This window comes from Lissotriton helveticus, chromosome 10, assembly GCF_964261635.1.
Source record: "Lissotriton helveticus chromosome 10, aLisHel1.1, whole genome shotgun sequence".
In the NCBI taxonomy this organism is placed as follows: Eukaryota; Metazoa; Chordata; class Amphibia; order Caudata; family Salamandridae; genus Lissotriton; species Lissotriton helveticus.
In genome coordinates this window covers 190,123,342-190,146,159 of record NC_136071.1, presented here as the reverse complement: position 1 = coordinate 190,146,159, position 22,818 = coordinate 190,123,342, and the positions used below count along the sequence as shown (strand labels likewise).

The following is a 22,818-nucleotide window of genomic DNA, read 5'->3' as shown; positions in this document are numbered from 1 at the left end:
AGATAACACGTTTCTAACAACTTTCTTTTTCAGTGTTTGACTACAGGGACAGTCTCTCCCTGCAGTACCCTATGGTGTTTGTTGACTGAAAAAGCCATGTAGGTAGACAAATTTGAGCACTAGGTCAATGTCTCTCCCCCAGTTTTAAGTGACGTTTTAAATTACGTTTAGCAATGCATGTGCCCTGTGTGAATATATGTACCCATGCTGTATTAACCCCTTGCATGCTCGCAACGGCCGAGAGCCGTCACGGTGGGCGTGTGCGCAGGACGGCCGTCCGAATCCCAACCACTCTGTAAAACCCCCGCCCAGCGCGAAAATTCACAGTGCACGCAAGGGGTTAAATTAGATCATAGTTATAATGTTTTGGGGGGGGTTCCCACGTGTGTAGCATGTTTTTCATTGCACTCTTAAGGGATGTTGTACTCCCGAAAATAGATACAGAATGAAGAGTACTGGATTAATATATACCTCTCTTTCGGAAAAAGACTACTAGGAGACGGTATTTTGCATGCATTCTTAATAATTATTTTGCAATAAATGTTGATTTTAACCGATAAACACAGGGTTATATTAGGTCCTGAAGAAAGCCGATTGACCCTACGTAGGCTGAGAAACGGCTGAAACATGTCGAACTTGTAGATGTCCTAGAACACTGCATCCAAATGACACTGGATTGATTTTAATCTTACCCTAGAGAATAAAACCCATCAATAGAGTATCTAGAGGTATTTTTAACTCACTTACACTCCCACTCATAAGTTTCACTTACAAAGGCGCTGAGCCCACTCATACACGCTAGGTGCACGAGTGAAGGTCCTCTGATGAAGCAAGCCACAGGTGGCACCTGGGGGTCAGGGCCCTATATATTTATATAGCTAATATAAGGATTTATCAGCAGAAAGATCCATAAATGTCTGGAAATAAGATACAGATCCCAACATATGTGGTGCAGGCGCTAATTTACCTGGGTGCTTTCCGCCCACTCGCTTGGGATACAACTAACATTCACGCATTATATAGGATTACCCCATACTCTTCCACAGAAGTGGTTTTTCAAATGTCCTAAAATCACCGGTATTAACACATTGAGGTTTTACTCACGGATTTCACAGGACAGAACCCCACTTTGAAAAGTGTTCCAGCTCCAGAATCCAGTGCAGTTCACCATCTGCCACTTGTATGGGCAGATCAATTTCTTGATCACATATAAAGACATCGAACGCTGAATAAATAACAATACCCTACTTTTACAACTCTCTGACAACTTCGAAACCATGTATATTACCCATCCTGCTCACTCACTATATATAACGTCCGAATACTCTTATTGATGAGGCTTACTAACGTAGTCGCCTACCCCCGGACTGCATATACTGGTGGCCATGTGGTGTTTGTGCCAGCCAACTTTCCCTCAGCATTACTACCTTCTCTGGGCCAAACAGTTCCTCGGCGTATGCATTAAGAAGGCTGTAGGCCTCTCCCACGCACTTCCTCTCGTTCATGTTACAGGTGATGAGGATGCCCTGCATGCCAGCCTCCAGCTGCCGGCTTCCCTTTTGACGTTTGTTGGGTCCGCCATACTGAGCCCGGCTTCTCTTTTGCCCTGCGTCGCCACTCATGGTTGAACTGAAGATCACAGCGGACGGTCCGTTTCAAACCGCGAGGGCTAGACCTCGTCGATGTCTACAGCATCCGTCACAACACAGGGGGCGTGGTCCACGTGTTCCTGGAATAAATGCTAGACTGCGCAGCCGAATGTAAACACGGAAAGGAACATTAGAGCGGCAGCCACGTTGCATGTTGATCACTATTTTCTCTTGAGACGTTACCTTTATCTACCCCTAAGATGGTCGAAACCTGAGCCTTCGACCAATACTCTTTTTCGTCTGCGGTCTAGCTCATGAAGTAAAAAATAATCTCTGTTCTCGACGTCTTCAAAAATTGAAATGAGCACAGCGCGAGATTTGTACAGTCAGTCACATGCAGCGGCGCTGTATCTTGTCCACCTGCTTTCAACGGTAAATGAGCTGAGATTACGTTTCATAATGCACCATTGAGATCGATTTCGTACACTGTACAGAGTTATTTTCTCATAATGCAAAAAAACGCTTTTAGGCAATGTTTAATGACTGCCTCCTTGAGTGATGTAACTGGTGCTCATGTGAGGGCAGCGCTCCAATTTCAACGGGTTGAGTTCGCGCTATCAAAAAACTGCAAAAAATATGTGTTTCTAAAACATTTTCGGGTTCAACTCGTCCATTGATAATTTATGATTTACGCGAAACATCCCTTTCCCATGTGGTGTTTAATACTACTGGACAATTTATTTATATCGGCGTCTTGTATTTTACTGGAGCATTTTTAAAGTTCTTCCCATATATTATAAAATAATTAACACAAATACAGAAATAAGTATTCATCAAATACAAATATGATGAAATATTTTAAATAATTCACAAACAAATACACAAGAATCAACATTTATTTTAATGGGATGATTGGAACTTTTCTAAATTCATCTAAGGCCACACCCATCGCCCATACTGAATTCTGTTTGATGCACTTGCACTGCTCCCAAAGATCAATATGTGGATGGCAACTTAATTTTTAGACTCTCATTTCAAATTTCACCTTTACAGAATGTTTTAAAGTCTTCAATTTTACATTTTGTTTCTTTATTTCATAATCTTTATTAATCTGTAAAAAAAAAAAAATTCTAAGCATTTGCAGAACCCTTTATTAGGCTTCGTGGACCCCCTGGGGTACAGGACCACATTAAGGACCATTGACCTAGATTGTTAATATGGATGGAGCAACATTGTAGACCATTAAACCAATCACAAGAGAGGTATTTGTACAGTGCATATCATGAACTCACATATTTGAAGGTGGTCTCATTTGTGATAATGGACAAACAAGGCTTGGTGAAATAAAAGTATTTGTCCCAAATCACACAATTTGGTTAAGCAGGGAAACTTCTCAGATTATCCAGGTTCACACTGTGTAGTTCAGCCACTAGATGGGTATCTCTCTCTGACATCAGAGGTTGACACTTTGTCCTTAATGCTTAGAGGATGAGTTTACAGCATGAGTGACAGGCAGAATCCACATTTTATTTTTGGCAGTTGTAAGTAGCGTGAAATGTACCCATAACAGTGCTTCACTACCTACAGAGACTGTTATACCTTTTTCAGCACAGAGAGATTTTCAAAGATTCACAAAATGCTCAACAGAGTCTGGGATTCAAACTTTATTCCCCATGTTTCCTGGTCAGCAGCTGTAACATCCTGGCCACATCTCCTTCTTTGAAAGCTCAACTCGTTTTGTGCATTAAGTTCCAATAGGATTTAGGGCTGAGACTGAGTCAGAGCCAGGCATCTGACTCAAGATTTTAAGAGGCTCGCCCATCTCTATTGACGCGATTACCCACATGGATAGAAAGAGTTTTCAAGTCATGCGTGATGACATTAGTGGTGTTGGTGTTTTATGGACGCAGTGCCTAGCACTGTGATGAGTGAGGGTGTGTGATGCACAACTTATTATAAGGACTAAAAGTATAGGTGCTTAAACAGCACCTGCCTAGCCATAGGGGCAGCAAAATGCTGTGCACATGAACACCAATATTGGGGGCTAATCAGAGATAGCCCAGTAATCCTTATAGCAATATGCACTAGTCAGCGATTCTGTCGGATTAATAAAAGGATGCCGAAAGTGCAAGAATGGGAATTGGAGACATGAGCAGTAGTCTTGCACTGTTTTCTTTTGGTTTTATTATTATTATATTTAATTTTCAGGCAGGGTTACTGCCGACAACTGAATAAATATACCATATTGAGGAGGAAGGGATTGGAACAGCAATCCAGGATGGCAACCTGAGCAGAAACTACTCAATCTTTAAAGGCCCAGATTTCACCACATCTTGCTTGGCCGAAGGAAGCCAAAATTGTCAGCAGGGGTTCTTGCCTCAAGCCCCTTTCGGGCTCTCAAAGACAGATGTTTAATTCTGGGTTTCAAATATACTAGCACCTACAGAATTCCTTAAAGACCTATTTTAAAAGCAAAAGGAGAAGCACCTAATTCTTGCGATGGAAATGGAAACGATTTCCAAAGGAAACACATATATTGGTTGGCTAAGAGGTGGGAGCAGAAAGGGGACGAAGTCATGTGGGGCTGAGTCATGAGAAGCAGCCTTGAAGTGCTAGTCGAAGATCGCTTTTACATTTTTTTAAAACTGCGCCAAAGAAATCAAGACTAGAGCATGTGTGATAATAAAGTTCTGGCATGCTAAAATGGACACAGACTGAGCTTTATGCGTGGGCGTAATACACCTTCTGCAGAGATCTTTGTATGTACACCTAGCTTTGTCGCAGTTTTTGCCTGAACTGCAGGTAGCTTCAGACATGCCTCCTGGCAATTCCTTTGTGCTTGCGAAGAGACACATGTGAGAGGAAGGTGAAGCAAGCAGAGGCATTCGAACACTGGTGAAGGCAGTCACTCTCCTGAATAAACAAGATCCCATATTGTACTGTGGCACAAGAATATTTAGTTGTCTGTATACCCTCAAGATATAGCACTTAGGTTGTGGAAGCATATGAAATAAACACACCAAACTAGATGATGTGTTGAGGTGCTGAGATTCTCCTAGATGTGTCAATGTCGCATCTAGGAGGGTAATCCCATTTGTTGGTAGGCCTCTGATCTCTCTATACGCTGACTGTATTCACTACAGTGTTACTTCCCTTGGGACTAGTTTACTACCGGGCCTGGACCCTCTCATCATGACACGGCCCTTTTTCGTTAAAACACGCCTCCCCCTGGCTGGATTTCTAAATGCGACCTGGACGCTTTCACCTGCAAAACGGCCCCGTTGTGCCCAATCACGAATTTCTTCTGTGCACACCATGGGTGCATTGCCTGATGTACAATACCTTGGACCATTACCATGCCCCACAACAGCACTGGCAGATTCTTTTGTACCCCGTACCTGAAGATAACCTGAACTCTTTATAGGTTGAAACGCCGTTGACCTCTCAGCATAACTCTTGGCGTCTATTGGTTCTCTAACTTATTGACAATTCTGTTTTCTCACAATAACTTTCAAGTTTTGCAACCATTGAAGTTGTTTTATATTTCTTTTGTGCAGCCCTCTGCACGAGCACTGATGTGCACAAGAATGTATGGGTTACACCCACATATGTAAATAGTGCTGATACTCTAACAGTATTCATTTTTTCAAATAGAGACCGCTTTATACAATTTTTCTTCAACCATTAATGTCTCCTTGTTTCCTTCTTTCTGCAATTGTTGTGCATGCTGTACATAATTGCCAACAAATATTACCTTTTGAGACATTGTTGTTTGTTAAAACACTATCAACCCAGGTCTCAACTGCGTCTATGGGTAACCTGTGTTTTTTTCGGAGTATTCTTTTTTTTTTTTTTTTAGCACGGACACTACGCTGGCAATGAAGCACTTCTCAGCCTACATGTGCTGGCCTGGCCTCCGTTAGCTCTTCATGCTGAGTATCTCCTGCATACCCCACACTTAATATCATCTTGTCCTGGAAGGAAGATAAGTTTAAATTAGGACCAGCACTTTTGATGCTCTTAAAGTGCACCATGCTGCTGCTCCTGTTGCCAACATTTCTTCTGACTCCCTCTACCTAGGTGCCCCTCGACGCTTTAGCATGTCTGATATTGATAATCCATGTCCCAGGTGTCGTTAGATGAATAATTTTGACTTTTATTTGGGTGCACTTGAAAATAACAAGCCCCTGTGTTACCCACACTTTTGGTATGCCCTGACAACAGAGCTGTACTCTTTCAATACAAAGAGAACGAGAGATTCCTATGCTAAATTAAAACAACAACAAAAAAGTCTACCAACTTATTTTCTGCCCCCCAAAAATATACAAAACACAGAATATATATTTTGCTCTATTGTTTAAAAGCCTGGTATAGGAAAGTAGTATCTACTTCTATGGTTACCCCCACTTTTTGCCTGGTGCAAGCTGTATTATGACTAGTCTGACTGGGATCCTGCTAATTAGGACCCTGTCTCTGCTTTCTCCCTAAATTGTTGTATTGAGTACTTAGGTACACTCGAGATTGGATACTGGGATACCCTTATCAGTCCCTAGCATATGGTACTAAGGTACCCAGGGCATAGGTAGCCCAGATGTCCCCCATGGGCTGAAGCATGCATTGTGCCAACCATGGGAGACAGTGTAACTACAGGCCTGCTATTGTAGCCTGTGTAAGTTTGTGCATGCACCACTTGCTAAAGATATAGGTTTACTATATCTAAGGGGCACTGCACTCAAAACCTATAAGTCACCCCTATATCAGGCTTTGCAACCCTGAATGCAGAGTGCTTGGTTCTAAGCGAGTGGGCGCCTCTGCAAGAGCAGGACACCCCTGCGGCGTACAAAGTCCATTCTCCCGGGTTGTCAGTGAAGCAGCCATATACTATATAGAGGAGCACCGCGTAATTACGCAATGACCATCTTGAAAACGGCTGCAACGAATCCTATCATGTTTGGTATGAAACACGTTGGAATCATGCCCTGACACTGTAAACGGTGTGGCAGGTATGATTCCAAGCACTGGAAGAGCCCTCCGTTAGGCTCTCAATGTTCTCGGTACCAGTCTTCTAGACCGAGACAGCACAAAATGGTTGCTGCCAGCCAGAGACACATGTCTGCCCTCCTGCTGCTGAGGCAAGCTTGAGCAGAGGAAGGTGGAACAAAAGGAATCCTGTTACAGGGAGGTGTGACCACTTCCCAGACAGTATTGGGACCGGGTGGGTGTGCTTGCCAGCGCCAGAAAGTCTGCATGAGGGGCACATTTAGTGTCCCCGTGTATAGCCCAGTTCAAACCAGTTCTCAGAGCCGTTGGCTCCCGCTCTGACGCGAAACTGGACAAAGGACTCGGGAGTAACCTCCCCCTGTCCAGACCCTCCCCTCGGAAGGGTCCCCTGAATCTTCCCAAACCTTTCCCTTGGGTATTTAAGGGCTTACCTGGGTGTAGGTCCCTAGATTCGTCGTGGGATAAGATTCAGATCAGACACCACTGCACTTCTACTGTCTGGGCACGCTGGACTTCGTTGGGGCCTGACTTTGTCTCCCTTCCAGTCTGTTGCATCGGCTGTGCCTGTGCATCATACAGGATCCTTCCATGGCCTGTGAAACATCAAAGACAGTAATCGCCCTTGGAGTGAAGGAGGCACTCCCCTGCATTTGCAGGCACCACAACTAAGTTGACCGGTCTGCAGATCCAGAGCTCCTCCGGACTCCGTGGGATCTGCAAGACAGGTGGTGGTTTTCCTACAGTTTCCAAGGCCTGCTCTACCCTCTCACCAAGTTTGAGGACAGTATCCCTTGTGGGGGTTGCAATAACCGAACCCTTGTGCACTGCGTCCAACTTGCAGTTGCAAAGGCTTGTTGGCTTCTTTGCAAAAAGATATTCGTGCTCCAAGTAGCCCTAACCTCGAGCACCTCCTGTGACCAGAATCTTCGCCTGGTCCACACAGCTGCAGAGTCAAAGTCATTGTCATCTTCCCTGAAGCACCCACCATCAGAGAGCATTCGTCTTCCAAGTCTCCTGGTTACTCCTGAGTGACAGACTCTGCCCCCTCTGCCTTCAGGTACTCCTCTTCCAGAATCCACGTTTGGGTTCCCACAGACACTTTCTCCTCTTCCAGTTGCGACACTTTCCCGAAGTCCTCAATTGCGTTCAACGGCAGTTTCTGACACCACTTCACATGTATGCACCCAGCTTTCCTGGTGTAGGTAACGTGGGTACTAGGGTATACACAGGTGGGGTGGCTCTTCAACATTCTGCCTTCCAAGGGGTTTCTTCAGGGCCCACTGGGAAGGGTCCTTAATCTTTAAAAATCCAACTGCGGCTTCCACATAGAGTTGTACAGAGAACACAGTTGTGTTTCCACACTGCACACGCTCTCCGTGGGGTCCCTATCTACTCACCTTGGGTGATTCCTTGAGGTCCCAGCACTTCTACGTCCTCTCGACCTGTCTTGACTCGAGTCGTGGTTCTTATACCACTTTCTTAGTATATGTTCCTCCCCCCCCCCCACCCCCAGGCCACTGTGTATTTTGTGCTATTTACTGTGTTTCTGTGCTAAAGTAGTGTGTGCATTGTGTTTATCTCAGTGTTGGAGATATTGGAACGTACTAGAGAGTATTATATAATAAATACATATTTTTAAAAATACTTTAGTGTAGTTCTCTTTCACTTAATCTATACTACAAGATTGCATTCTGGTAAAACAAGCTGCTTTACACTCCTTCTGGGCTAAGCCTGAAGGCTGCTCTCCACAGCTACCATTTAGAGAGCTTTCTAAGGTTGTCTAAGACCTCTTAAATCACCATAAGGGTTGTCTGGACTGGTGCAAGGTGCCCACTTACGTTAATGGACATCATATACCAGGCCAGTTTCTCACACCTGGTAAAACTATTGATTCTTGAGTTATCTTCTAGGGTTATGATTCTAGCAGGTTCTGACGTCAATTTTCTCTGATTACACTATTCTCCGATCATACAGGTGCTATGTTAATTTCAAATATTTGAATATTTGCAGGTTCTATATATGGAGAGGCTTGGGCTTTGAACGGATTCTGTTTAGGCTGGCCTTCTGATGAAAGTAGGGTTCTGAGTAAGCCACCACTTTAATTATGGCAGAATTCAGACTAGTTTCTGAGGAAGCATCTTATGAATAACAAATTGTGTATCTGAAAAGCACACTTTTGGAGCTGAATAACAGAGGTTTATTGTTACCCAACTCAAAGGCAGCGCCAGCTCCTCTGCTAAGGCAGAGGAGTTTCGCTCCACTCTTCTCTGAGCAGTTCTTAAAGCAAAAATAAAATGATAATAGCGCAACGTTATTATAATTTTATCTTTCCTAGTGCATTGGCTCAGTTAATTTCATGCGGGGCTGGCCAGAGCCCTGCAGGGCTGGAATGGTGGCACTCTAAATGCACACGACGGTTTGGCCAGCCGTCTTGGGCCGGCTAAACAGTCATGCACACTTAGCATGTTCTCCACAGCTGTATTGTACAGCCAGGGTGGAGAACAGGCACAGCCTCCAACTGGGAAACATCATTTACAACGAAGGCATTACTACGCGTAACGTTTACAACGAGGCACTTACCACGTAAACGTCTTTCCCACACGTATGCCTTCCACGATCGTCTTTACCACGAAAGAAACGTTCCGGTCAACAATCCTACGTTCTGCGTGTACGTAAAAAGAAAAGTCCTTTTTTTATTTTGATAGAAGTGTTTTCACGCATAAATTAAATACGTGATAAGTAGTAAAGGGATGGGTGGAAATGGAAAAAAATAAAAAAGGGGGGCTGGGGGGGTCTCCCCCCCCAAAAAAATCAAATGTAAAAATGTTTTTTAAAAAGGGGGGCTGAGGGGGTCTCCCCCCCAAACAAACAACAAAAAACATTAAGGAATCTACATTAAAAAATATTTAAAAAGGATAACTTAATGTGTAACTAAAACGTGTATTACTAATTAACAAATGATATTCTTTGACGAAATATTCAGCCATCTTGCTTGCGGACACGATTTTAGAGGGTCAGTGAAAGTGAAAAAAGACAAACAATGTCACTACTGAAGACATATTTTTTTTGCCTATCCGTTTCATTATGTTTATTTCAGTGTTTTTTTGGGCATAATCGACGCTGGATGAATACTAACGTATTCATGCGTGGTAAAATGCTGCGTTCTATTATTCTGCGTGGTAAAGACTCTAGCGATGTAAAATTCACGTGGTAAAGCCATGCGTTGTATTTGAAATCGTGGTAACATCATATATTCCCTCCAACTCCCTGTCTGAGTGCCAAACTAGGGCGCTCAGAACAATCACGACGCTGCTGTTATGCTGGTGATAGCAGTGCCGTGATTGGCTAGGGGAGTCTGGGAGCCTGTGTGCTTCCAGGACTCGAGACTGGAAGAAGAAGAGGACAGTGGAGAGGCAGCGGCCGGCTGTACCCAGACAAGTGCTTTTTAAATTTTTTCATTAACCCCTCCTTCTCTCCTCAACACCCCCTTTCAAATGTAGCCGCCACTGCTCAATGGTGCTCATTTTATTGCCCTCAAAAGGATGAATGGCTGAGTGGACCTACAGAGATTTTAACCTGTGACTATCCAGTCAAACACAGGCCCCTTCAGGAGACACATTAGTTCACTAAGCCACCAGACCCCGCCTGAGTAATTACACAGGCAAACTAACTTTTAAGCATTCATTTGATCTCCCAAAATGTCACTTTAATAAACTGATTTTCAACTATTGACTAGTTCTTAACCACTTCGGCGCTGATGACGAGCTCAGCTCGTCATGAGTTGCGCCGCTCGCACGCCGATGACGAGCTGAGCTCGTCATGTAACGCGCGTTTTAAAAAAACGCCGCATACAGCGGGAAAAGCCGCCGCACGCATGCGGTTAAGATTCCAATTGAGGAGGTCCCCCCGATCTGACGTTCTCCTCATGATCACATTGTGTAATTGGGCAGATCACTTCATCTCATCATATCACAGTTCCCTTGTTTACCATAATTGTGAGCACATACTAAGTGCCAAGCCAAAGACTGGACAAATACGTTTGACACCTTGATAAACTGCGAAGTTTTGTTGGTGTCAAAAGGTTATGGCTATCTGCATGTGAGTTTGGCTTACACATGCAAAAGTTGTCTTTTTGCTCAAAAGGATTTATACACAAGAAGATTTTCTCATGGACAAATCTACTCACATGGTTTCGAAGTAGGCAGAAGAGTTTACCCAGGCCTGGAATATAAGTTTGTGCACACCCACAAAATGACCTATTTATAGAAGTGCACCAATTCCTCTCCAATCCCTCCCACTGTGGAAGGGGTGGAAATTTACCTCTGCCCAGGACAAGAGTAAAACATTTTCCATGGTGCTAAAGTCGTTTTCTTCTCTGGAATAAAAAAGAAAAGTTGTAATACTTGTTCGGCAAATGTATGTTATTATTTGCTCACATGAAAATGGAAATCACAAAGGTTTACTAGGAGTAGGTATGGAAAAATACAAGTGTTGCATATTTCTGTGCCTACTTCCGTAAACTCTTGTGAATTGCTAAAAGTCCTAAATCTTTAGCAGTGTAAAGTCATTTACCAGACGATGCACTTTCATCAGTTTCTCCACAAATGGGGTCCATATTGGTTTTACACTGCTCATAATAGTTTTACTTTGATTCTACAATTTTATTTTTTTAAATACGGGCATGCATCAAACATATTTAATTAAATGATGGTTTAGAGAAATGGTATTTAGTCTTGTCCTTAAAAATGGCCTATAGTTTAGTAAAACTATCTGAAACCTTTGTCCATTGTTTTTTCCAAGTTGCAATCATTTTGGGGTACATTTTATTTTGAAAGCAAACAAACTCAATGGTAGTTGAGTAAATCTGTCTTAAAACTTCATGCATTATTTCATGTTGCACATATTCTTTCGGTATATTTTGCTTATCCACAGCACATGCCAAGGTTGTACAAAAGTCAGCAATTTCCAAGTATCTGCAGAAGTCAAACTGAAAGTAAGCCCTCTAGCAAATTCTCCTCTTCACTCAGACGTACATAATCACACAACACCCAAAAATCGCAATGTTATCAGACAGAGCTTCATCGAGAACAGCCATGTTTCTTTCCCCCAGAGGAATCATCCCCACAGAAGATGATGATTAACTATCTGGTACTTGATACTGATGTTAAGGGGGTAAAATCCCTTTCCTCGTGGACAAAGGCGACCATCAATGTCATGCTGGATATTGCTTTTGCAATTCTATCCTGCAAGCTTTTGCTAACTCCTGCAGATGTGAACTTGCAGGCGTTTGGCTCCAAAAGGCCCCTCAAATATTTAGGACTTTTTCTTTCGCAGCTCACTTGTCAGCCCCACTGGATTGTTAGTGACATATTGTGGAGGCTGCTTCAGGCACAGGGAGTATTTTGATTTTCAACTACGAAATAAAGATGGGCCTCCTCCAAGTCCTTTGCCAACTGATTGCCAGAACAAGAGAAGGAAAACATATTGACATCGTGAAGATGTTCCCCACTTTTCCAAGGTCAGGTGTCAGCAAACTTAAAGACAGAAAAAAACATCTATACATCGACAACTCAATTTAACGTGTTGCTCGTGGGATACATTTTAATATTCAAAGATAGGTTGATGCTGAAATTAATAATCTTCTCAAGCAAGACCTGATTAAACCAGTGGATGGTCTGTCGAGATATGTTGTTAAGGTAACCTCTGAGCAAGAACAAGTGAGGTTTTCGAGACACCTGGTTAAAGTTCTTTGGTCATGTACGGTGATAATTTAATTAAATGCACAGATGAGGCACAGGTGTGCTAGATCTCTGCTTAATTGAAGTAGCTTGCAGTTAATTTCAATAGTATGTATCCAATTCAAAGGTATTGTTCATGCAACAGTCACTGTTTCTGAAGTGGAACATAGTCAGCGCATCTAGTTCAGTAGTTTCATGTGTGGTCCTTTTTCTTGCTCACACTGTTGCGTCCTCCACAGCTGGTGCGCGCAACTCTAGCTGAAACTCTCAGCGGTGTCTCTGCTGACACAGAGCCACTGTGGGAGTGTCAATTCGGACTGGAGTTGTGGTGGGGGCAGCACAGCAGGCCTTTTCGGCGGGGGCCTGTCCCTTCTGGTGTATGTTGAGGGTAGTTGTGGCCACCAGGGTGGGTCACATGGGATAGCTTTTTTGGGCAGTTGCGGCCCCCAGGCTGGGATTGGCGTCTTCTTCAGTGGCAAAGACAGCGACTCCTCATGATTCACTGCGGTGGTTTGCAGCAGGAGCACTACGCCTTCAAGAATTACAGGAGTCCTGGATAGCAATGGATTGCGTCTTGGCTTGATTCCAGTAGCATGCACTTTGGGGGCCATAATGAGAGACCATTAGACCCTTCATGAAACAGATAAGTTCCAGCTTCGCTCCCAATGGCATGTAGCAACTTCTAGGTGTTCCTCATTTGGGGAACTCAGCTGGCTTCTCCTCCTTGGCTGTCTCTCCTCCCGTAGGGCCAGTCAATCTCCTTACCTCACTGAGCAGGCAATCAGGCAGGCGTCTAGGTGCTAGGCAAACCTACAGTTTCTCCTGCAAATTGTGCAGAGTTCAAGTGAAGTCCCCTAACCTCTGGGAAACTTGTGGTCATACAGATACCAGCCCAAGTCTTACCAGCTGTTTGACTACGCTGTGGCGCACTTCCTTCCTTGGGCAAGAAGAACCTGGAATTGCATGATAGTAAGGTGCCATCTTTATACATATTTTCCAGATGAGATGTGATTCCCCTGTCTAAGGTTTTAAAACAAGTTTGGGTTGGTTCCCCTTCAGATGTCTGATGCCGTCAGAGCTAGGAACAACACCCACAGACCACGCAAGGAATCTAGGTATCATCCCAGACGACAAGCTCAGTATGACTGCTCAAGTCAACGCTGTGTTAACCTCTTGCTTCCACATTCTATGCATGCGAAATATCTTCAAATTGTTGCCTCAGAACACCAGAGGGACTGTCACGCAAGCACTTACCACCAGCAAGTTGGACACTCACTACCCCGGTATCTCCAAACAACTCCTACACGGAAATTGAATTAAATCATAAGTGGAGTGTTGCACCCGCAATTATGGTAGTCCACAAATTCTCAGTTTTGTTTCAACTTTCAGATTCTGAATGCATTTTTTTGTTGACGAGCATGGCATTCGAAATGTAATACTTCCCAGTTAGAAATGGGGGTCTCTAGTTTGCAATGGTTTCCACATTTGTTCACATAGGGACCCTTCCTTTTAGTCAGGATAAGGGGGGATACACTATTCAAATAATCCCTGCTCACCCCCTTGGTAGTTTGGCACAAGCAGTCAGGCTTATCTCAGAGGCAGTGTGTAAAGCATTTGCTATAACCAATAGTAATACAGTGAAAACACTACAAAATGACACCACACCAGTTTTAGAAAAAATAACTAATATTTATTTGTGAAGACACGACCAAAACGATAAAAAGACCAACATACGGTAATCAAAAATGTGTGCTTTGCAAGAATAACTTTAAAATGCAGTTCCTTGAAGCTGGTAGCTCCATCCGTGGCTACTACAGTGCTGAAAACAATGGAATCCAACAAATCCGGACGACCGCGTTGGTGCGGACCGGCGTTAGTTTCAACAGACTTCGTAAACAGTACCTTTGGTTCCGGCTAACCACGTCGGTGCAGACCAGTCGTGGCAACTGTCACAGTTGGGATGTGAAGCATAGCAGTGCGGCGTGAGGTGCCCTAAAGTCGCATGGGCAGGCAGCGACTTGATCACAGTCGTCCAGCGATGTTGGTGAGACCAGGGCTGCGGTGCGGAGTGAGGTGTTGCTTGTGGCCGTACTGACAGGACACGATGCAAGCGACAGTGCCAGTTGATGGGTGCTGCAGTCGGTTGGCCCAGACTCCGGTGTCGGACGGGGCGGCACATTGCGTGACTTGCAAGCGGTGCCCCCAAACTGCAGTGCGGTCACAGGTGTCGAGGTCAGCTGGTAGCGAAATTGTTGGTGAGACCAGAGTAGCGGAATAAAGCGAGGCGGTGTGGAGTGTGGTGCCCACAGGTCGCGGTGTAAGCAGCGGCTCGGTGGCGGCGGCAGTTGTTGTCATTGGTGAGACCAGGGTTGGGGTGCGAAGTGCTGCAGTGTCGGTAACGGTGTCAGCTGCTTTCCCCTTCTGTGGCAACTGAAACTCACGGTTCCAGAGGCGGTACCGAGAGCTAAGTGAAGTCTTTGCTGTCCCTGTGACTTTGCGAACAGGAGGCAAGTTCTATTTCAAGCCCTTGGAGATACTCAGCAACAAGTTAAGAAAGTTCAGTTCAGTCTTTTCACTGGCCAAGGCCGAAGCAGCAGCTGCAGGCCAACCTAGAAAAGCAACAAGAAAGCAAAGGGGCAGTACTCCTCCTGGCAGTTCTTTCAGCTCTTCTTCTTGGCAGGTTCCTGGATCCAAGTGAGTTCTAAAGTTCTGGGGTCTGGGCCCCAATATTTATACTCAGTTTCTCTCTCTTTGTTCTCTTGGGCAGAGTGTGTGCTCAGTCCAAACTAGTTTGGTCGTCTCTGGCCCAGCTTCTTGGCAGGAGGTGGAAACAGCATTGTCTACGGCAGACCAGGCCCAGTCAGGTGCAAGGAAATCTCCTCACACTACTCTAAATGTGGACCAGTTCTGTTCAGCCCAGCCTGGACTCATCCAGGAAAGGCAGACACACCTCAACCCCCCCAGTGGCTGTGTGAAGAGTATGTACATCCCCAGTCCCTGTCACTCCAAAGCCAGAAGGTCAATCCACAACCCAGCAGAGGCACCAATGATGGCTAAGCAAGAAAATACCTTCTTTCTAAAAGTGATATTTTCAAACACAGAACATAAAAATCATCTTTACTAAAGGATGCATTTCTACATTCTGAGTTCAGGCATACTAAACTCCATTTCTCCATCTTGTCCCAATGGGAAGATATACTCGTAAAATGTTACCCGGTACTTCCCATTCTATCCTATGGGACAGATAGCCATTCAATCCTGAAAAATGAAATATACTGTATTTCACTATCAGGATGTGTCACACACAAGTACATGTCCTACCATTCACATACACTGCACCCTGCCCTTAGGGGTACCTTGGGTCTACCTTAGGGATGACTCACATGTAATAAAAGGGAAGGTTAGGGCTTTTGCAAGTGGGTGAACATGCCAAGTCGACATGGCAGTGAAAACTGCGTGCAGACTCTGGTCTGAGATACCTTTACAGGGCTCCTTTGGTGGGTGGCACAATCAGTGCTGCAGGCCCACCAGCATGGGAACTGTCCAGTCCGAACTGCCAGGCCAGGCCCTCCGTGGTCCGGAAACAAGCATCCTTGGACCAGTTTCAAAGTATTACCTTCATCAGCCAGGATAGCTTGAATCAAGTGGCACAGTGAGCCCGATACCCATCTCTGGGCATACCCGGCGCACTTAGGACGGCAAATGCAGAAACAACAAGATAATGGATGGAATGCTTGAATAAATCTCAGCCACTGGCAATTGCTCAGGCTGCATCCTAATCCATTGTTTTTTTGCCCACCATGCCACCCCAGTTTGGACCCAGCCATATCCAAATCAGTCTTGACCCTGATCCTCATGGGAACAGTCCAGCCCGAGCTTCCAGGACCGGTTCTCCCTGGACTGGGAACAAGCTCCTTGGACCGGTTTCGTGGTATCACCCTTCATTAGTCAGGCAGCTTGAATCAAGTGGCACAGTGAGCCAGAGACCCACGTTTGGGTATTCTCTGCCCACTTAGCGTGGCAAATGCAGAAACAACAAGGTGATTGATGGAATTCTTGAATTAATCTCAGCCACTGGCAATCCCTCGGTCTGCATCCCAATCCATTATTTTTTTGTCCACCATACCACCCCAGTTTGGACCCAACATTATGCAAATCAAATCAGTTTTGACCCTCCTCCTCATGGGAACAACCCAGCCCAAACTGCCATGACAGGTCCTCCCTGTACCAGAAACAATCTTCCTGGGACCGGTTTACGGGTATCCATCCTTAGCCAGGCTATCTTGAATCAAGTGGTACAGCAAGCCCGAGACCCATGCCTGGACATACCCAGCGCACTTAGGGCAGCAAATGCAGAAACAACAAGGTGATTGATGGAATGCTTGAATTAGTCTCAGCCACTAGCAATCGCTCAGGCTCCATCCCAATCCATAGTTCTTTTGCCCACCTTGCCATCCCAGTTTGAACTTAGCCATGTGCAAATCAGTCTTGACCCTGATCCCCTGGGTACAGTGCAGCCCGAACTGCCAGGCCAGGTACTCCCTGGACCAGAAACTAGTATCCTAGGACTAGTTCTGGGGAATCACCCCTCATCAGCCAGGCTAGCTTGAATCAAGTGACACAGTCAGCCTGAGACCCAGGTCTGTGTACTTAATGCAGCAAATGCAGAAACAACAAGGCGATGGATGGAATGCTTGAATTAATCTCAGCCACTTCTGACTGTCATCCCCATCCATTGTTTTTTCGCCCAACATGCCACCCCAGTTTGGACCCAGCCATATACAAATTATTCTTGACCTAGCTCCCCATGGGAACAGTCCACCCCGAACTTGCAGGCCAGGTCCTCCTTGTACAGGAAACAAGCATCCCGGGACTGGTTTCGGTGTATCACACCTCCACAGCCAGGCTAGTTTAAATCCAGTGGCACAGTGACTCTTGGACTCACGTTTGGGCATACCTGGCATACTTAGGGGGGCAAATGCAGAAAAACATTGTAGCTGGTCCTGGCTTCCCTACTTAGGCAGGTCATTGGAGCCAATACCAAAGTTCCACTTTCTCGGAGCACACACAGATTCTAGTGATAGGTAACATTAGTGGATGACATGCTTAGAATCCACCTCCCGTCTGCTAATGAGAGTAAAGATCTTTCCATGGAACTTAGCATTCCAAATCTCTTAGTTCAGTAAATTGAGTATTATTACATTGAGTAATAGTATAGTTTATTATTTGCAACACTTATAAAGCACTATAAAAAATATTAATAAGATATTATAAATGTACTTGTAAATACTGCAAAGCACTGCACTAACACTAATCCACCACACAGTGCTACTGTTTATGATCTTATCCCATACTGCTTTGCCACAAATGCATAATTTAACAAACAGTCTGGCTCCGGTAATGTGTTTAAAGATCTTGAGTGTGAGAAGGCTTAGAAATATGCAGAATACAGGTAGATAGTTGTGAAAAACTGGGTTACTGGTTCAGGGATGTGAAACCCTACACACGCAGCAACCACAATTCTTGTTAAGGTGAGGCACAAGCAAACCACAAATTAACCTGTGCTTAACCTCTGGTAGCTGAACAAGAATACCTTAAATCCTGTTTGAGAAGCGTTGATAGGTCCCACGTCGAGGATGCATGGTGCAGCGGAGGCAACACGTCAGTTCCGAGGAGCTGCACAGCAAGTTCTTGAGTCATCGACGAGTATCCTGTCGAGAAGGGCGAATTCTGGTGTTGAGGATGTGTCATGAAATTGAGGTGGTGTGTCTGTTCTGAAGAGCTGCGAGGCTACAATGTGAGACCCTGCATTGTAGTTGAGGCTGCGATCAACGAGAAAGTTGTGATGTGGGGACCCGCTTCGGGAAGACTTCATGCAGCGGCGATCCCGATGCAGGCTGCAAGGTCTATGTGGAGTTCTTGCGCTGGAAGAATCTTCGCAGCAGAAGCGATGCTTCAGTTCTGCTCAGGGTTGCATTGCACAGCAGAGGAGATATGTTACTTCTGCGGGATCCACGGATGGGCTGGTAAAGCACATTTAGGCACACTTCCAAGTGTCCAGGACTGGGGTGGCACCACTTGGTAGGGTGGGACTCACAGATGGTCCAGGTGCTGGGGGTAATGGTTGTTGGAGCCTTCTGTCTTTGATGCGCTAGTCAGGAGGCCAGCCAACTAGCCCTTGGAGTCACTCTGGGGTCCTGGGTTCAACAGATGCAGGTCCAGTCATTCTCACCCAGGCAAGAGGTCAGCATAGCAGGTCAGCACAGCACGGCATCAGTCCAGCAGAGTAGCAGTCTTTTCAGCAGCACAGCAGTCCTTCCTAGCAGAGTATCCTCGGGTCTGGAAGTGTATCGAAGAGCTGTTATCTGGGGCACAATATTAATACCTGGGCTTTCCTTTGAAGTGAGAGAAGCTTTTAGAGGTTTCTCTTTGAAGGCCCCAGGGATCCTGCCTTCCCTGGTCTGGCTCCAGACTGGCTACAGGGGGTATGCAACCCTTTGTGTGAAGGAAGAATACAGCCTAGAAAAGTGTAAGTAAGGCTGTGCCCAGCTCCATCCTCCAAAGCAAACACAAAGAGATGAACGGAGCGCTGAAACTTTTCAGACACTCACCCTCAGTCACGGATCTGGATTGAACCCATCATCGTTCTTTAGCTCACTTCGTCACCCTAGTTCAGACACAGCCATATGCAAATCAGTTTTTACCCTGTTCCTCAAGGGAGCAGACCAGCCCGAACTGCCAAGCCAGGTCTTCCCTGAAATGGAAACCAGCCTCCTGGAACCAGTTTCGGGTAACACCCCTCATCAGCCAGGCTAGTTTGAATCCAGTGGTAAAGTGAGCAAGGGACCCACGTCCAGGCATACCCAGCCAACTTATGGCGAACAAAGCAAACACAAGGAGATAATAGACGGAGCACTGAAACCCTCCCATCCTGCCAGTTATGGCTCATCCAGGCACACCTAAGTTCTCCATTGAGTACGGCTATCTAGGAGGTATACACAAAGCCCAACTGTCAGCTACACCCAGTCATGTGACCCAGAAACGGGCTGCACGCACCAAATAGTTAAATTAACCTAAAGCTGTTAGCAAGTATGTGCTAAGAAATTCAAATCAACAAACTTGGACTAGATATTTCTTCATGGGAGCATGGGGAGACAGTGTCCACTCTCACAGTACTTGATAGGCGTTGGAAAAAGCAGTACTGCTTTGCAATGTTGGGTCTCTAACTTTACCAAATTATTTAATCTTGCGTAAATCATACTCTCTTCGCCTCTGTCTTCTGATCTAACAATGTGTGCGCAGTGGACCTGTAACAAAAAGGCTTTCCTAAACTTTTGCGAGATTTCTCAAAACCTCGTATGACAAGAGATATAGCGTGTGAATGTAGCCAAAATTTGGCCAAAGATTGTGCACACCCATGAGCTTGCGCTCTATGTCAAAGAATCACAGTTTTTTTCTGCTTTAGAGAAAAGCCAGTGAGCGTAGGAAGGTGCCGTAGGAACAAAAGTGACCAATTAAATTACCAACGTAAGTCATAGTGCGCCAATTTTATCCTCTCTGTTGCAAACCTCAGTAAGTCCCAAACAGGAAACCCCGTGCAAAACAGAGGATGGGGTGAGATAGGTGGTGGGCCAAGCAACAACAATGGGAGGGAGGATGGTTGGGGAAAGCAACACAGATAATAATAATAATAATAATCCACATTTGTAAAGCGCACAATCACCCGTTAGGGTCTCTAGGCGCTGGGGGCCGTCGGGAAGATTAAGCAAGCTATTGCCCAGAGTCACATGGTGCTGGGCTAACCTGCCGCCGGCGCTGGGGATCGAACCGTGATCCCCAGATTCCAGCGTCAGTCGCCCTGGCCGCGGCGCCACGAAGTACACAAGCGAGCCAGCTGCAAAAGAAACACTGATAAAGTGAAGAAAAAAGTAGCACCTAATAAGAAATGAGAAGTGGAAGGACACAAGTAATGCACCCATGATCCAGGGTATGGCCAAACACATAACAAGCATTGAAAATGCAATAGGTCTCGCCTTTGATTAAGTTAAAGCCATTTGCTTTGATAATGGTATTGTATAGCAAAGCAAATGGCTTTAACTCCAGATGTTAAATCCAGAACAGGTTTTATCAAATAGCCCTGGGCCTATTTGGCACCTTTGCAATGTGCATTTATTCAGATCTGGCTGAGAAACCCACTGTCCCGTGCGGCATGCCTAATCACATCTGCACGTATACTTAAAAATAAAGGTGATTCATTGCCAGGGTGCGATAGCTAAAGCATATATCACAAAATAAAATGAAAAAAATATGCAGCCACCTAAGTGTGGCTGCTATATGCTTGTAATAATAATTTCAAAAAAGCATTCACTGAGGCGGGCACTTTACTAGTGATGTTTTTAGATAACAATCCTTACAGTTTTGCCATGCACTGCAATTAATATTTGCCAAGTAGACCAGAATAAATCACGCAAACCAAGTGCTTAAATAGCAGGTACCCTTTTATTACAGCAACTTTCAAAAGGAGGTGGAGAATAAATCACCATGTAGCAGAGCACACAACTGCAGGCAAAATAAATAGCTGGCATTTAAAGTTAATGCTATATGAATAGGCATATGTTCCACACTCGTGCCGCTGATGCTGCTTTACCGGGTAACTGTGACGTAAAATACAGCTCCGCTTTCCGAAACAAGCTGTGTGTCCGTGGGGATGTGTTTCTTTTTCCCTGAAGCATTCCAGAGATGTTTTTGATCTCTGTGTTTAATGTTGTGGTGGGAATTTGCTGACGCGACACATTCCTGCTGCTAAGACTGGGCAACTGTCTGCTGCATTAGTTCAGTGGCTGAGAATTACCCATTGCTCAACACGAAATGCTCATCATAGTTTGTCCTCTGATGCACAGCTTCGGGAATTATTCATACACTGTGCATGAATCAAGGCTGCTTCCTCCAAATGGCCGCCATGCTCAGACGAGGGCCTGCTGGAAGCATTACTTCAGTGGAGTTCATGAGGTGCGTGCAAATGCCCTATCTGAGAAACCCTGTGCTACTCAGGGCGCATTGAAGCCAGCTCGGCTCCTTTTACTACAGCACATTATCTTGTTCTTTTCCGTTCATGTTTGTGAAATGTTTTGAGAATTCGTCAGGTAGGCTGGATATGCCACTCATCGTTTACCACATTTCTTCCATTACAAACCAAGCAGTTTTACCTTGGAACGCGGCAAGTGAAGCAACGCGCCAGACAGCCTGTCCGCGGTGAAACCAAACGGCGTCAAGGGTCGTGGGTCCTATCAGCACACCCTCCTACGTCACGCCAAACCAAGATGGCGTCAGCCTGTCCAGATGGACCATCCGAAAAGCGGACCAGGAGGTAACCCAAAAGCCCGCTTTCCAATCACGCACCATTGTTTAACATAAACGATGACGCAAGCCAATGGAAAAGAATGGCGGGGCTCCAAGTACACTTCTGGGATCGGTTCCATTACAAAAGGCCCTCGCATGGCGAGAGCAGCGCATGTGCACTGCTCAGGCGAGACCTAAAAAGGAAGAAGCCGATAACCTTCCCCCTAATCATTAAAAGCTTAAACAGTAGACGCAAGCATAAACAGTTGCATAGACAAGCGTCACAGTGCAAGGAAGGAAATGAGCCAACTAGCTGCTGTTTAACCTGTGAAATACAGCAATAATCCGGGTTGAGTGGGCAACTGCCCCTGCTGAACCAATGGAAGCTACACACTCGAGGAGAACGCATTTAAATGTGTTCTAGAGCTACTGAAACAATACCTGGCAATTTAAGTAGGTAAAGACATAAATCCTATGTTTAAAATAAATGCAGATTATGTACTAAGTTCTAATTAAATATCATGTTCATGCCTTTGCTGAATTTTAAAGTGTGAGCAAGTGGCCAGTACCTATCTATGGGAACGGTGGCAACAAAAGTTGAACAAAGCAACATCTGACAATGCTGCTACAACAACAAAAATGGAAAGACCACTTACAATTCACTACATTGCTAATTCCATTAATCGGAGCCCTTGCTAACCACCAACATGGCCCAATTCCTTAAGTGACTAACCTATCAGGTAAAAAAACAGAAATGTGTGTTTGTGCGTGCGTCTATGATAGTTTTGAGTGTTTGTCTGCGACGTGAAAAGCCAGGGCATGGTGGATGATGTGGGAGGTGGTGTAAGACCCTCCTGACTTGCTCAGAAGCAGTCGCTCCCCACGCTCCCAAGGCTCCTGGTATCGTAGCGCTTTCTAGCTCATCACCACTGCTGATAATTGGGCTGCGCTTCGCTCGCTTTGCTGACATTACCATTTGCGCTTTTTGTTTGTTATTGTTTGCGATCTCGTAGCACTAGAGCGCCTTTACATTGCTCTCATTGCCTGCATTGTCATCTGAAGCTGCCTGGTAACGTGAACCTAGATTTTATTGCACTGCTCGCATTGCTTTTAAATTGAATTGTGCCCGATTGTGCCTCTGCCCATATCCT

At 45.2% G+C, this 22,818-nt stretch overlaps 1 protein-coding gene across 1 annotated transcript in view; it reads right to left on the bottom strand.

The window, feature by feature from the left end:
* THUMPD1 (THUMP domain 1 NAT10 acetyltransferase adaptor) overlaps positions 1–1,696 on the bottom strand; it is a 61,268-nt gene extending 59,572 nt beyond the window's left edge. Inside the window, exon 1 of the mRNA XM_078665092.1 lies at positions 1,428–1,696. Within this exon, the coding sequence (XP_078521218.1) occupies positions 1,428–1,622 (195 nt within the window). The 5' untranslated portion in view covers positions 1,623–1,696. The remainder of the gene's footprint in view (positions 1–1,427) is intronic.
* Positions 1,697–22,818: the final 21,122 nt, after the last annotated feature.